This window comes from Scomber scombrus, chromosome 15 (assembly GCF_963691925.1).
Source record: "Scomber scombrus chromosome 15, fScoSco1.1, whole genome shotgun sequence".
Classification (NCBI taxonomy): Eukaryota; Metazoa; Chordata; class Actinopteri; order Scombriformes; family Scombridae; genus Scomber; species Scomber scombrus.
In genome coordinates this window covers 11,939,237-11,953,099 of record NC_084984.1, presented here as the reverse complement: position 1 = coordinate 11,953,099, position 13,863 = coordinate 11,939,237, and the positions used below count along the sequence as shown (strand labels likewise).

At 44.0% G+C, this 13,863-nt stretch overlaps 1 protein-coding gene across 1 annotated transcript in view; it reads right to left on the bottom strand.

Moving 5' to 3' along the window:
- smad7 (SMAD family member 7) overlaps positions 1-8,668 on the bottom strand; it is an 18,302-nt gene extending 9,634 nt beyond the window's left edge. Inside the window, exons 1-3 of the mRNA XM_062434772.1 lie at positions 7,194-8,668; positions 6,233-6,286; positions 2,354-2,425 (exon numbers count right to left, since the gene is read on the bottom strand). Coding sequence (XP_062290756.1) covers positions 2,354-2,425; positions 6,233-6,286; positions 7,194-7,659 — 592 coding nt within the window. The 5' untranslated portion in view covers positions 7,660-8,668. The remainder of the gene's footprint in view (positions 1-2,353; positions 2,426-6,232; positions 6,287-7,193) is intronic.
- Between the last annotated feature and the right edge of the window lie 5,195 nt (positions 8,669-13,863).

Genomic DNA, 13,863 nt, shown 5'->3' with positions numbered 1-13,863 from the left:
GTGCCACAGCCCAGACCTCTGTCTTGACAAGCACGCAGAGGTCTTACAATCGGGTATTTAAAACAAAACAGATCTTTTTCCAGGCCTTTGTGAGCTCAACAAGATGGACGTTTGACTACGTGGTTGCCACCTGAGCTGCTCATCAACAGAATATAAGGCGATATCTGGTCTCTAACAAGTTTAAATATTACTTAACAGTCAACAGATTCTTAACTAACAATCCAGTGCCCTCTTAACCCTGACCCAATCTCTATTTCCAAATCTCTCTCTTGATCTCTCTCCTCAGTTCCTGGGTCAACCTAAAAAACCCTGCAGCTAAGCTCCCACCCCAGCTCAAACCAAGATCAGCACCCCAACACCCAGCTCCAGGCCTCCAGCCATCGACCCCCCTCTCCTCTCCTCTGCTCTCTGCTCTGTTCCAAGCTGATGACGTGAGCCAGCGAGAGGAGCTTTGGAGCTGGTAGCCTGGCAGGCAGCCTAGTTTGCATTTGCGCTTGTCGCTGTCGCAGCTCGCTTAACTCCTTCCAGCCTGGATAGTCTTGACTCTTTCCAAGATGAATAAAGGGGGAGAGTATAAAAAAAGGGGGAAGATGAGGAGTGGAGGATGTTGCCTTTAACCTCATCTCATCGGCTCTGTATGATCTGTGTTTTCAGATTCATGAGGATTTTTTGGTGGGTAATTTTCCTGCTTTTATAACTCTGTAACAGAGCTACAGCTTCTCTTCCCATCCGCACACTAAATTCTTTTAAGTCGACAAGCACTTAATTATTCTACTACAATGCAAAAACGAAAAAAACAGTAAAGTACAACTGCTGACTTCAAGTCTTTGCCACTCTCTTCTCTCTTCCTCCTTCCTCTCTGTAAATATGTCTGGAGAAGAACATAAAAAGGGCAGAGTGAGTGAATTAGAAGGTCAGCAGCGGGCCTCTGGGAGAGCCATGTTTCTTTTGTCAGGGCCCCAGAGGGAAGGAGGGAGGGAGCGAGTGTGAGGGGGGAGAAAAGGAGGAATGGAGCAGCCTTTTTTTTTCTTGGCTAACCAGGGAAATCATGAAGGCAGAGCGCTTCGGCCATCCCGCCCCGGCCTTTCTACCTCGCTCTTACTGAGGAGGCCCATTCACTGAGCGCTGGCCGCCGCTGCCATGTCATCCTCGCCAGGAAGGAAAACAAGGGAGGAGGAGGAGGAGGAGGAGAAGGAGGGGTAGAGAGTACGCCTTACTGGGGGAGGGAAGGAGTAAGGGAGGGAGCATGGGGGCGCCTGTTAAGACTCCAGTTCTTGGGTTTCACAGTTTGAACTGGGTCTAAAATGTGTCTTTAGTTAATGCACACAGGGAGGACTCGGAGAGGAGGAGAGCAGAGGAGAGGCTGATTTTTGGTTCCTCTCTTCTTGTAAGCACGGCTGCTCCAATCTCTTCCCCATCTAAGGACACACACACACACACACACACACACACACACACACACACACACACACACACACACACACATATGCAGGCAGGCGGGCTAACCCCCCTATCACCAAACAAAGGAGGGGGGGAAATGGGCAGCGAACACCAACTGACATAAAACAGGCTTTAAAGGCCCAGTAATGAGAACCATCTGAGGCAAAGGAAAGCAGAGAACAGCACAGAGCAATCTCAAGCAATGGAGAGCAAACTCCCTCTCTCTCTCTCCCTTTCTCCCTCTCTCTCTCTCTCTCGTGAACACCATCTTATTCTGTAGCCTGCGGACAGGGCGCTGGGTAAGGAAGCAAAGCTGCCAAAGGGGATTATGGGAGAAAAGCTGAGGAAGCCCGAAACACGTCCTGCATGAGAGATGGAAGAAAGAAAGGCGCCTGTGTCTCGCTCTTATCCACACACAGAGACCCAGAGGAGACTTAACTGTCTACAAAGGCGTCCCCTGTACGCACAAACACACCCAAACAAACACTCGCGTGTCAGTTGAAGCCTCTTTTTGGTGCTTTTTTTCCCCCCGCACGCACAGAGCATATTCTTCTCCAAACAACGGTTCGGCGTGTTTGTCTTCCATTACAACATAACACGGAAAGGGATGAGAGAGGAAGAGGAGAAGAGAGGAGCCTTGTTCAAAGAGCCAGAAGGGAGGAATTTATGTGGACGTGGGAGAAATACACCACCCTCCTTCACTGGCTTTTTTTTTTATTACAGAGGGGAAGCAGGGCCCCCACAATCACTGCCTCATCACTAGTATAGAGGGGAGATAAGTCTGAGTTGGGAGGGATGCATAGGAGAAGGAAAAGAAAACAGAAGAGGAAAATAATATGTGTAGCAAAGTGAAGGAACTGTAGAAAAAGACATGAATAGTATAAACAGGGAAGCTATATGTAGGAATGTTTACCTGAAAGCCCCACAGGGGCTGAGTATGTCGTTCCCCCAGTATCACTGGATGAAGGTCCAGAGTCTGGAGAATCTAATGGAGAAAGAGAGAGAAAGAGAGTCTTTGAATTAGTACTCTCTGTGTGTGTGTGTGTGTGTGTGTGTGTGTGTGTGTGTGTGTGTGTGTGTGTGTGTGTGTGTGTGTGTGTGTGTGTGTGTGTGTGTGTTGTGTGTGTGAGGGGAGAAGGCAAAGCAGCAGCTGTGAGGCCGTCAATCACTCCGGTGAAATCAATGCCTAATGAAGACGCTGACGACGAAGCTCACACTCTCTCACACACACACACACACATACACACACACAAACAAGACTTATAGAAGAGAGTTTCTTACACCCCTGATAATCCCCCATAATCCACTGCTTCAGGAGGAACGTTAGCCCTGCATCTCTGCATGGACGAGCTTCTGATCTGGAGAGAGCCGTACTCTTTCTGCTAAGGGCTTGGGTTTGAGATCCCTGCTCAATAACCATACGCAGATCAAATATTAGGGATGATTGCAACACATTGTGTTCTGGATCTCTTTATAAAAAATTGGTCTCATAATTGTCTCCCAGTATTTTTCCTGTTCCTGCTTCTTCCTCTAAAGACAGAAAAATGTTTGCAATTTCACAGCCCTTGTTGAGGTGGAAAGGTCTAAATTTGATGCTTGAAAGCTAAATTGGAAAGCTGAGCCTTCTCACCAACAGCAGATATGTATCAGAAATGTTTCCAACCAATGTGTCTGTCTTGGAATTTCAAATTTTAGCAAGATGCACTATATCCAGGCAAAAACAATGAGGCAGACAGAGCGCAGAAATCCCTTGAAAGCTGCTCACTGTAAATTGTCTCTATCAGGCAGACAAGGAAGATAAAAAAAAGTCATCTTGTCCCCCTCTCTTTGCATTCGAATACTTAACCCCCACCAGGATTGTAATGTAGACTAGTTTCAACATGACACCTGAATGGAGCTTTAACAAAACCACTGTGTGTGCTAAGTGCTGCAATGCACCGCTGGGAGCAGGCTAGCTCCGCTGCAGAGCTGCTGCTGCTGGTGGTAGCTTGGTATTCACTAATGATACATTCCTTTTTCTGCACGTCAACACTGTGCTACACCTACCATCCATTCAGCCAGAGTGTTTGTTGGTGGAGGTGACCACCTCCACTCTTGACTGAATTGTGACTCTGAAATTAGTTTTTCAGAGCAGATACATGTACATTTTTGTCGCACTCCTACTCAAGTCACCAAAAAAGCAATAGTTACAATTTAACTGAGGTTCCTCAAATTTGAGGTTTATTGTAACAACTGCAGAGGATGTAAATTACTCTTGCCATACATTGCGAGAGGTTTAGGAGGAGGAAGCTGGTGTTTCTGCTTCCACACTCCAGCGAACACATCGTGTCATTGGCCTCCACTTTGACCGAGCAGTTGCTATGAAGTAATAAAAGAAGCAGCAACCAGAGCGGTTTCTCTGCGGGCCCTTACACCCTGCCACCCTGCCCCATCCGGACGCAGCCCGTGCCCCTGTGGTCAAACTAACGAGATGCACGGGCATAGCCCAGCCTGCCACGCTTTCATTGGCTGCCAGGAGCCTTGCCCTGGTCTCCCGGGCAACAGTTCACAGCTGACCACAGGGCTGAGGGGGCATCAGAGAGAAAGAGCGAAACAGTGTGTGATTTATATTCCCCAGAGCTGAAACAAGGTAGCGTTTTACGTCTGGGGCTGCTTTCATATTGACCGCTGCTGCTGGCGGAGCGGACAGGCACCCTGAAACATATAACCCCACTTCCTGCTTGCTTGGAATCATAAAACCATCATCATAAAACCCACCGCTCTTCCACTTCATGCAGATTTTTACAGCGTCTGATTGCCTTCTAAAAGTTAACTGTGCATATTTTCTGAATGTCATTATGATTTAACACAGCCTAATATGAAGCAAATACAGGGGATATTATAGAACATTAGAATATCCTGCAGTAATGGGAAGGAGCCAATGATTGACAGCCTGCCTGAGGCACTGGGGAAAAACCCATGTCTTTCTGCATGATAAGCTCATCTGTTCTCTCTGTGTGTGTATGTGTAGCCTCCAGCTTGCTCCGTTGTCCTATTAATATGTTGTCTTTCACTCTCCTTCCCCAATACAGAGAAAGACAGACAGACAGACAGACAGACAGACAGACAGACTCTCCTTTGAATGACCGCAATTGCAGCTGCACTCACTGAATTCAACCAAATGAGGAAACAGTGTGGCAGGTGAGCTGCTGCACTTAGTCATTTAAATACTGAACAAAAATACAACTTAAAAGATTACAACAAGTATAATAACTCTACTTGAAGAGAGACAAGCAACCTGGTGATATATTCCTTTTCTTGTTCTGTTTTCATTCCCAATGTTTTATTCCCACAGCAGTCACACCAATTCAAGTTTTTTCAGTTTGCTCTGAAAGGGGAAACATGGGTTGTATAATCATTTCCTTTGTCTGCATCCAGCTTGCTTTTCCTATTTACCTTCTTGTTTCCTTTTATTACTGGAACGTCTCCAACCGAACTCACACAAAAAGATACTAGTTCTACCCTGAGTAAAAAGAGGATTTCACTTGTCTATCATTGAATATTTTCATTCTTAACATTTTCGATCAGGTCTACGTGCATTTGGATGTTTTAAGAGTGCTTTTCAGGTAAAACAGCATCGCTAAGGCTCAGCAAATAAAGGTAACAAAGACAGAGAAAGAGAGAATGGGGGGGGGGGGGGGGGGGGGTTGAAGAACCACAGCTGCAGCTGCAATGACTTCCTATTGTTTCCACTCACTGAAAGCCACTTTCTCCTTCTCCTGACTAACTGGCCAGCCACTCGGCTGACTGGTCATTGTTTAACTCTCAGCCTTTCCTGCACTGACAGACAGCCAGACGGGAGTAGGGACCGACTCACTCTGTTCATTTATATCTTTGTCACCCCCTAAGTGACACCAAGAGAAGTCAAAGGGGGCCTTATCTCTGTCTCTTCCGCCCCAGTCTGGCACTATTCTGGTTATAGCCTGAAATTTAACACACTTCAAATCCGACTTAATAGGCGATGACATAACCTGATGCCACTTTCCGGCGCCAGGGAATAGGATGACAACCACAGCAGCATGTGGAGTCTGGCACAGGTGGAGGGAGGAAACAATTAGGCATGACCAAAGCTTTCTCTGGAAATGTTTTAGAATACATGGTTGAAAGGCGTTAAAATGACAAATGCTCCCTAAAAACAAACACAAAGAGGGATGTGGGACGGTGACATACACACACACGCACACCCTCACAAGAGCCCAAACTTAATGTGTTGTTTAATTCAGCTGATAAAAGCTGGCTGGCTCCAGAGATGCCGCTGCCTGTCTGTTTCGCTCTGTGCTGCGATTTACAATAGATAGACGACACACACACAAACAAACAACTCCCTCTCAGACACAGACACACACACACTGCTCCCTGGTGATGTGCCAGTCAGTCTATAGCTGGTATCTCAACTTTGTGCTGCTTTGCCCTGGCTGCCAGCCATGCTAGAACTGCCCAGCCAGCCAGGCGTGCCACTCCACTGCTATCATAAATCACAACATAACATGGAGCTGTTTCCTACACACACACACACACACACACACACACACACACACACACACACACACACACACACACACACACACACACTGCAGTGGTTTTGTGTAAGACTATATGCATATGTCAAGACATACAGACAAGCACATAAACAGTCATGAATACACAATGGGTTTTTAGACATGTGTGTGTTTTGCATAGATTGTGCTTCAGGCAATAAATACATACATAACATACATACATGTTTTCATATATGCATATATTTCAAGCTCACCTGGTGGTTTAAGATAGTCCATGGGATAGCGAGAATATGGAGGAGGAGGAGACTCTGCATGGAGAGAGAGGAAAAAGGAGGCAGAGCATGAGAAAAAGAAAAAAAAAACAAGGGAAAGATCTTAACTTTATGATAAGAGTTGTGATTCTTCAGGGAAAAGGGTTTGTGTCTGTCAGCTCAGCCTGGAGAGGCAGGCGGTGAGGCCGGCCGGGCGGCTATTGCCTTTCATTGGCAGGCAGATAAACAGGGGGCCGCCTGGCGCCAGGAGGGCCACTATCAGCGTCTAGGACAAACTGAGATACGGGCCTCTTTTGGCCCGGGACGCCAAGCAAGCACACACATACACACACACACAAACACACACACACACAGGCCCTGGAAACTTCACCGTGGAAAGACTGTAAAGCCCTGGCTGAGTCGCTTTGCACTTTGGAAATGCCAATTGTGAAATGTTAAAAAGCCAGATAGGTTGTTTGTTTAAAAAGCGTGGGCTTTGTTGGAGTTGATCATATCCAGATTTATGTTGGAATAAACACATCAAGTAAATTGGCCAGCTTTAAAGTGTAAAAAAACCCGCATCTCTATTCAGAAATCAGCACATTTAAAAACATAATCAAGCCATAAATGATGGTTGTAATAAAATTAAGATGTGTGATGTCATTATTCAGATGCCAAACTCAGATTTCATGACGCCACACTACCGGTGGAGATGAAGACGACCACTTGGCACGCTTTTCCCACACCGGTCAAGTTTGACCTTATGGAAACTCAAGACAACTGTGCCAAGAGAGGTGATGTCAATTTGAATTAGGCTAATTAGCCCTTTAAGGGTCTGGCAATTCTTTGACATAATGACTTGATTTTTTTTTTTGTACAAAATTAGGCCCGACCACCAGAGAATCCAATGCAATTTTGGGAACTTTTGTTTGGGAGATGAGGTTATTATAATAATCCAGCTCACCGAGTTCACAAAGCCTGCTCATGTGGTGCGGGTTGCAGCAAACGAGCTCTGGGTTGATTTTCCCGTAGGATTCACAGCAAGACAGCCTCTTCAGCTCCGAGGAATGCCTGAGGTCCGGCCACCTGAACACTTTGTAGAGCAGCATGGGGAGAGAGTAAGACTGTTGACCCACTTTCGCGTCCACTTTGCTGGGCAGGAGCAAGCAGGGGCTTCGGGCACCCCCCTTGGACTCCACCGCCTGCAACAGCACCTCTAATTGTTTCTCTTTGATTTTTTTTAGTATGGAGTGGGTCAACGCCTTTAATTCAGCCTCCGACCCGGCGTTGGACTTGGCCACCTTTGTCGCTTTGCCCATGCAGCAGCCCCCGGAGCCATGCGTCCCTCTATCCGCCTCCCCGTCGCCCTCCACGGGCGCACGGCTCCTCCAGAGTCGCCGGACGAGCCCCGATCGTTTGGTCCTAAACATGCGGGACGAAAAGAGGGTTCCCCGGCTAAAAAACGAGCATGGTGTCCGCAAATCATGAAGATTCCGGGATCCGAGTCCAGGCAATGACAAGCAGCCTGAGAAAAGACGGTGGAAAAACTGGGAGCTGGAGAAGCAGAGGAAATCTGTAGCATACGCCAGTCTCTGTCGCCTTCTCCTGCAGACTATATCACCGAAAAGCAGTGGAGGTTCACGGGACAGTCAGCTTTCCCGTGGGGGATAAATAACCATCACCTCCGGGCGTGTAAGACTCGCCTATAATGGTGAATCTAGCAGCGTATATGCGTCTATAACAGCAGGAGAAATCTGCTCCAACACAGCAGCATGTAGCCTCAGTGTGTTCTAATTATTCACTTGGAGATGTGCAGCCTGAGCTCGCTGAGAACTGACCCCTGTTAAACAACTATCAGTGGCGATTTTCAGCTCATAAACATTGTCAAAACATCTTTAGGTCTGTGCGCAATCGCCGTGGCAGAAATGAAAACAAACCGGGGCCTAATTAAGCCTAGACTCTATCACAATTATCCCATGAAAACCGACGCTCGCCCAGGCTATGTGTCTTCAAGAGCATTAATCCACAAAGTCCTTGATCCGACTGCACAGAGTAGGGCTCTCCACCAAAAGGCTTGCGGAGGGTTTTCTTATCCGTTATCGTCTAAATATGCCCCCTCGTCTGCAGAGGATGTGGTCTGCTGGCAGCGATGAGCCTCGTCCGAAGATCCAGGGAGCAAAGCCCAGGACTGAATCCCCAAGCAGAGTTGAGTTTAAAGCCGGAGAGAGAAAGCGAGAGGGACCCTCGGGTTACGTCCATGCACCGAGCCTCGTAACCTATTTTAGCAGCCGAATCCCTCCAAAATGAAATAATCCAAGCTCGTATCACACCACACGAAGTTTCCGTGTCTGAGTGTGGAAGAAAGCAGAGCCGACGAGTGATCTCGAGGGGGGTAAAAGGCTCTCTGTCTGTAAATGAGGCGGATGGTTTTGGTGCCCTTGCTCCGTCTCCAGTCTCCAGTGCGCATTGACGCGCCCGGTCACGTGTGTGTCTAGACACCCTGTCGCTTAAAAGAAATGTGATTGTGTTGCGCAAACAACAGATCAAGTAGAGCCCACAGCGCGCGCGCACGCGTGCACACACACACACACACACACACACACACATTTGAGGAGTTGGAAAGTTAACATTTTCTCAGAAAAAGTTGACAAAGTGTAAAGTTGAAAACAGGGCGATGAGGTTGGGAAACTTGGCAGAAATAGTCCAAATACACAAACTCTCCATTCAAGTAATTTCTTTTAAATATATGACGTGTTAAATTCATTGTAAAACTGAATAATAGAAATCTAGTTCTTTGTATCTTATTAAAGCGTCTGTTTCACTCATAAGTCTTTATTTAATGAACTTTAATGACAAAAATAATGGTAAAATGCCTAAAGGTGTGTAATTTGGTCTACTTTATTTTAGAGCCAACAATTCCCGATTCTTTGGCGCCTGAAGCGTTTGATCAGTGTTTTATTAGCAGTTCATTCATATTAAAGAATGCATGTTTGCTAAAAATGTGTATCAGTGGAACTGGAGATCAATCAGGAAGTCAACATATTATGACAACAGTTCAATCCAGGAATTCCCATTTTTTGCGTAAAAATAAATCATTTGCTTTTGTCATGTTAATCACTCAGGACAGTTCTCCCTGATTGTGATGAGTGTGCTGTGTTCCCTGAGCTTTGCCTTATAGGAGGAGCTGCGCCTGCTTCACTAACCAAATAGCTTTTTAGGTTTTAGTTTTAGGTGGTTACAGTTGGGATTTAATGGTTGCAATTTGAGTCTTCTACAAAAAGCAAGTGAGCCTAGGGAATTTCAACGTGACATACTGCTGTGTGCCTATAAGACTTAACATTAGGGCATAAAAACCAATACACTACATGTCCGAAACACAGACAGGAGCGCGCTGCTGCCTCCCTCTGGACATTTAAGCTTTCAGGTGGGACAATCACTAAAGTGGCCTTTAAGTTTGTCTGTCTTAATTAGCAACACAACAGTCTCCATCCTTCTTTATTTATCCAGCAGAATGATCCATCAGCTGAAGATCAATTTCCTTTCTTGCCTGACAGTAGATCTGTAACAGGAAGCCCACTTTACTTACTGTCTTTATAAGATAAATTCGTAGGCAGATCACAGCATCATGAGACAAAGAAACACACAAACAGTCATTTAAGCGTGTCATTTACTTTTATAATTATGTATGGGATCAAATCTATAAATAATAAAAATGATGTAGATGGTTTAAACAACTGGCTACACTCTTTAAAGCAGAGATGCACGTTGAATGGTAAGAACTGTAAGAACCAGAAATCTTTAAAACACCAAACTCTGTTCAATGAACTTTATTGTAAACAGCAATGATCCTTGACTGCAGCCCTTCAGAAGACCTCACCTCGAAACGTCCCTCAGTCACTTTTTGCTGCATTTGCATGAACGTTGGCTCCAACTTCTTTTCCTCGTGTGTGTGTGTGAGTGTGTGTTTGTGTCTGCGTGCGTGGCGTGTGTGTGCTTGTGTGTATGTGTGTGAGTGAGTGTGTGTCTCCTCCGTAGCCTAATTGTGTTCCCTAGACAGACAGGGGAGGAGGTGCAGGCAGCAGCAGTATGTTAATGTGCCAGTGAGCCAGTGTCGCTGCAGGGCAGAGGGGGGTGGATGGCTGATAATGATGATGGGAGAGATGTGTGTGTGTGTGTGTGTGTGTGTGTGTGTGTGTGTGTGTGTGTGTGTGTGTGTGTGTGTGTGCGCGCGCGTGTGTGTGTGCGCGCGCGTGTGTGTGCTTGGTGGGGGCGGTGGAGTCAATAGCTCATCCCCACATTGTCCCAGGATCCCCCACTGGCGCCGCGCAAGAGCGCAACGCAACAGCCCAAAACAGGGACGGGGACTTGCATGCGCCGCTTTTTAAGGTAGTCTGGAAGCAATCAGTCAGGGGAAAAGCTCTGTCAGAGGAATTGTGGAAGTGACTGCAGACACACATTGTCCCCTCCCCTACCCTCCCCTCTCTTTGCCTCTACATCTCCCTGCCCTTCCTTTTGTGTGTGTGACTGTTCTCCAGACTCCAGGAAGTAGCCAATTTTATCTAACCGTTTTCCATTTCAGTCTGGCTGGAAGAGTCTGTCTGCATTCTAGCCCGGGTAAAGCTGCATGACAGGGTTTTATTAAATATTTAGTAGTATGACAGTGTTTGAGCCACAACACTTTACTCTTTACTTACTCTAACCCCCCCACCTCACATCAATTAAAAATAACATAATATTAAAAGGTGCATGGACCAATACAGCCCACTATTTCTTGATGCTGCATCCTTATACTTTATGGTTGGTTCCTGACATGTATGTTAGGGTTAGGGTTAAAATGTCAATTTATCCATGATATGACATAAATTATTCAATTTATTGGCTTAAAAAGCTTGTTATATGATTTTGCATCAATAGTATGAAGTGCCTTGACTCGTCAGGTATTTAATTTGGTGGGTTTACCCCCCAAAACGGTTGTGTTTTGAGAAATGTTTTTTTTTGCACCACAGGCCAGCAAATTAATTATCCTATATCACAATATATATTAACATCACAGTTTAAAATTCATAAATGGGAGATTGTATCTACATTGTCTCTATAGCCTAATTAATTTAGATTTTCATTTAGATGTTTTTTTTTTTTTTTTTTTTTAAAGATTTCAAAATGTGGCTCCTTTTTGTTTCCAGGGCAACTTACACCCTCTCAGAATGTTTTATATGTGAGATTACACACTTAATTTCATTAAAGTTGAGTATTTTAATGAGTGTTTCTGCTTTTATTGATTGTACACCTGTATGGGTCCCTTGAACACTCTAAATTTAAAGTTTTCATCACTGCATAACAAGCTGAAGATCCCCTGCTACAGTCTATCACCACAGGTGTGATTAAAGAGAGAGCACACAATGAGGTAAAGCAACACTGTAAAAGAACAAGGATGATTAATATTCTAGATAGCCATCCTGTCCTTTACTATAATTTATTGACACAGTGACTGCTCCAGACAAAGGGTAATGCATATGCAATTAAAAAGGCTTATTCTGTCTAAACTGCAGTGCTCAGAACAGGGTGAAGATGGCACACAGGGTGCTTGTCAGATAAGAGCGATAAAAATAAGACAACTTTAATTAAAAAGATAGAGGAGACAATTTTTTCCCCCACCACTCGCACATCTGATATCTTGTCAGGAAAGAGTAAAAACTCCCACAATGGTAAATGTCACTGCATGATTAAAAATATATATATATATTCGAGTGAAAGGCGAGAAACCGGATCGGCTTCTGTTCTCATCTTATTGTGTTGACATGAAAAAAATCAAGCATTTGTCAGTGTCTCCAGCTGTGTTTCTATCATAATGAAAGAGAGAGAGAGTGATGGAAGCTCTTCTTCTTCAAGAACGCTGTCAAATCAGACATTGACCCAGATGTTTATCCAGAGTTACAATATCAGTTCAACCTGTCCCGCAATCTTTTTTATCCAACTGACATTTCAGTGATTGCATCCAGGTCGAAGACCAGTCCACATTTTTCTCTCCTCTGTCTGTCTAAACTTAATGAGTTCTACAAAAAGTCAGAATATTTAGAAAAGATTGGTCTAAATGAACAGTTTCTCCAAAGAGTTCAAATGTAATCTGACAGCACAGTAATGATCGGCTACTGACAAGATGGAGATGAAGCCCATGGAAGGTTTAAAAGAGCTTTTGAGTTCACAAACATCAAGGTGTCAAGTCAAGCTCCAGAAAATAATGGCCAATGATATTATGCCTCAGGGTTCACAGAGAGACAGATATAGATTACAGAAATGATCTCAACAGCAGGAGAGCCTCTGAAGGAAAAGAGTGAGTTTTGCTATGATTACTTTCAGTGTCAGGATTAATCAACCCATTGGTCTTTAAAATGTCAGATAATCATTAAAAAGGCTGACTACAATTAAAAATAGCTTATTTTGTCTGACAAACAGTCCCAAACCAAAAGACATGCAGTTTATTGTCACATTAAACAATCAAATCAGCAAATTCTCACAAGTAAGAAATGTTGGATGTTTTTGATTAAAAAATGTGTTAGTGCTCAGAACAGTTGCTGGTTATTTTTCTGTCTATCAAGTATTATTTGAATAATTAATTAAAAACGATGTGATGACTCATTCCACCTTTAAAAAAAGCAATACATTTCAATCAATTTTTTCTATATTCTTATTTTCCCTTGGTCTCACTCTACATTTATTGTTACCGTTAACTACATGATAAAAATGAATAAAATTTAGCTCATAAAAAAGCTGTAAAATGCAGCATGAAGCTGGAATTTACAGTGATATCCTCAGAATATAAAATTGGAGGCATATAAAGCACATTTTAATGTATAAGCAGGGGAACATATCTTGTTAGATCTCTGATTCGGAGGCTTCCTAAACAGCTAATTTCAGCTACACGGAGGGTTAAATAATTAATCGGAAAAGCAAATTACGCAATCAAAAAGCAATAAAACCCTACACATGCTAACAAATCAGACCACATGCCAGCAACTCATATTTAAGCACTGACAAGAGATCTTTACTTCAGACTAACATGCAGTTAGGCTTTGGGTTATCTTTCCCTGTAGGTACATAATTCCAAAAAAACTAATAAAATGGAAATACTGAACGATAAAAACATGTTTCAACAAAGATATCAACTGTAGGTCTTTTAAATGTTCCCTGTATATGAATGGCTAAAAACATTAGGGGAAATTAGCATCATACTGTCTCACAGAATCAGCTACAGGAATGTAAATGTTTGTGTCCTGAGCAGTGGTTACCACCACAGGAGTCAGGAGGATCCCCCTGAGGGTTCACAAGGAAAATCTGAAAGGTAGTGAGATGATTAATAATGCAAAGGAAAGTTCAGAAAATGACATTTTTTCTCCAACATTCCTCTCATAAATCTGCAAAAAACTGGCTAGTTTTTCCTCTTGAAGCCAAATCAAACAACTTGGTGGTTGAAACTGCTCACAACTCATTGACATTTACATCTATTTATTAACCTGTGAGAAGGGATCATGATAAGACCCTGCTTAGCTTTAAAGCTAGATCATTTGTATTTGATAGATGCATTAACAACATTTTCCTCTTACCAATAAAAAGTATAATTCATAAGCAAATTAACA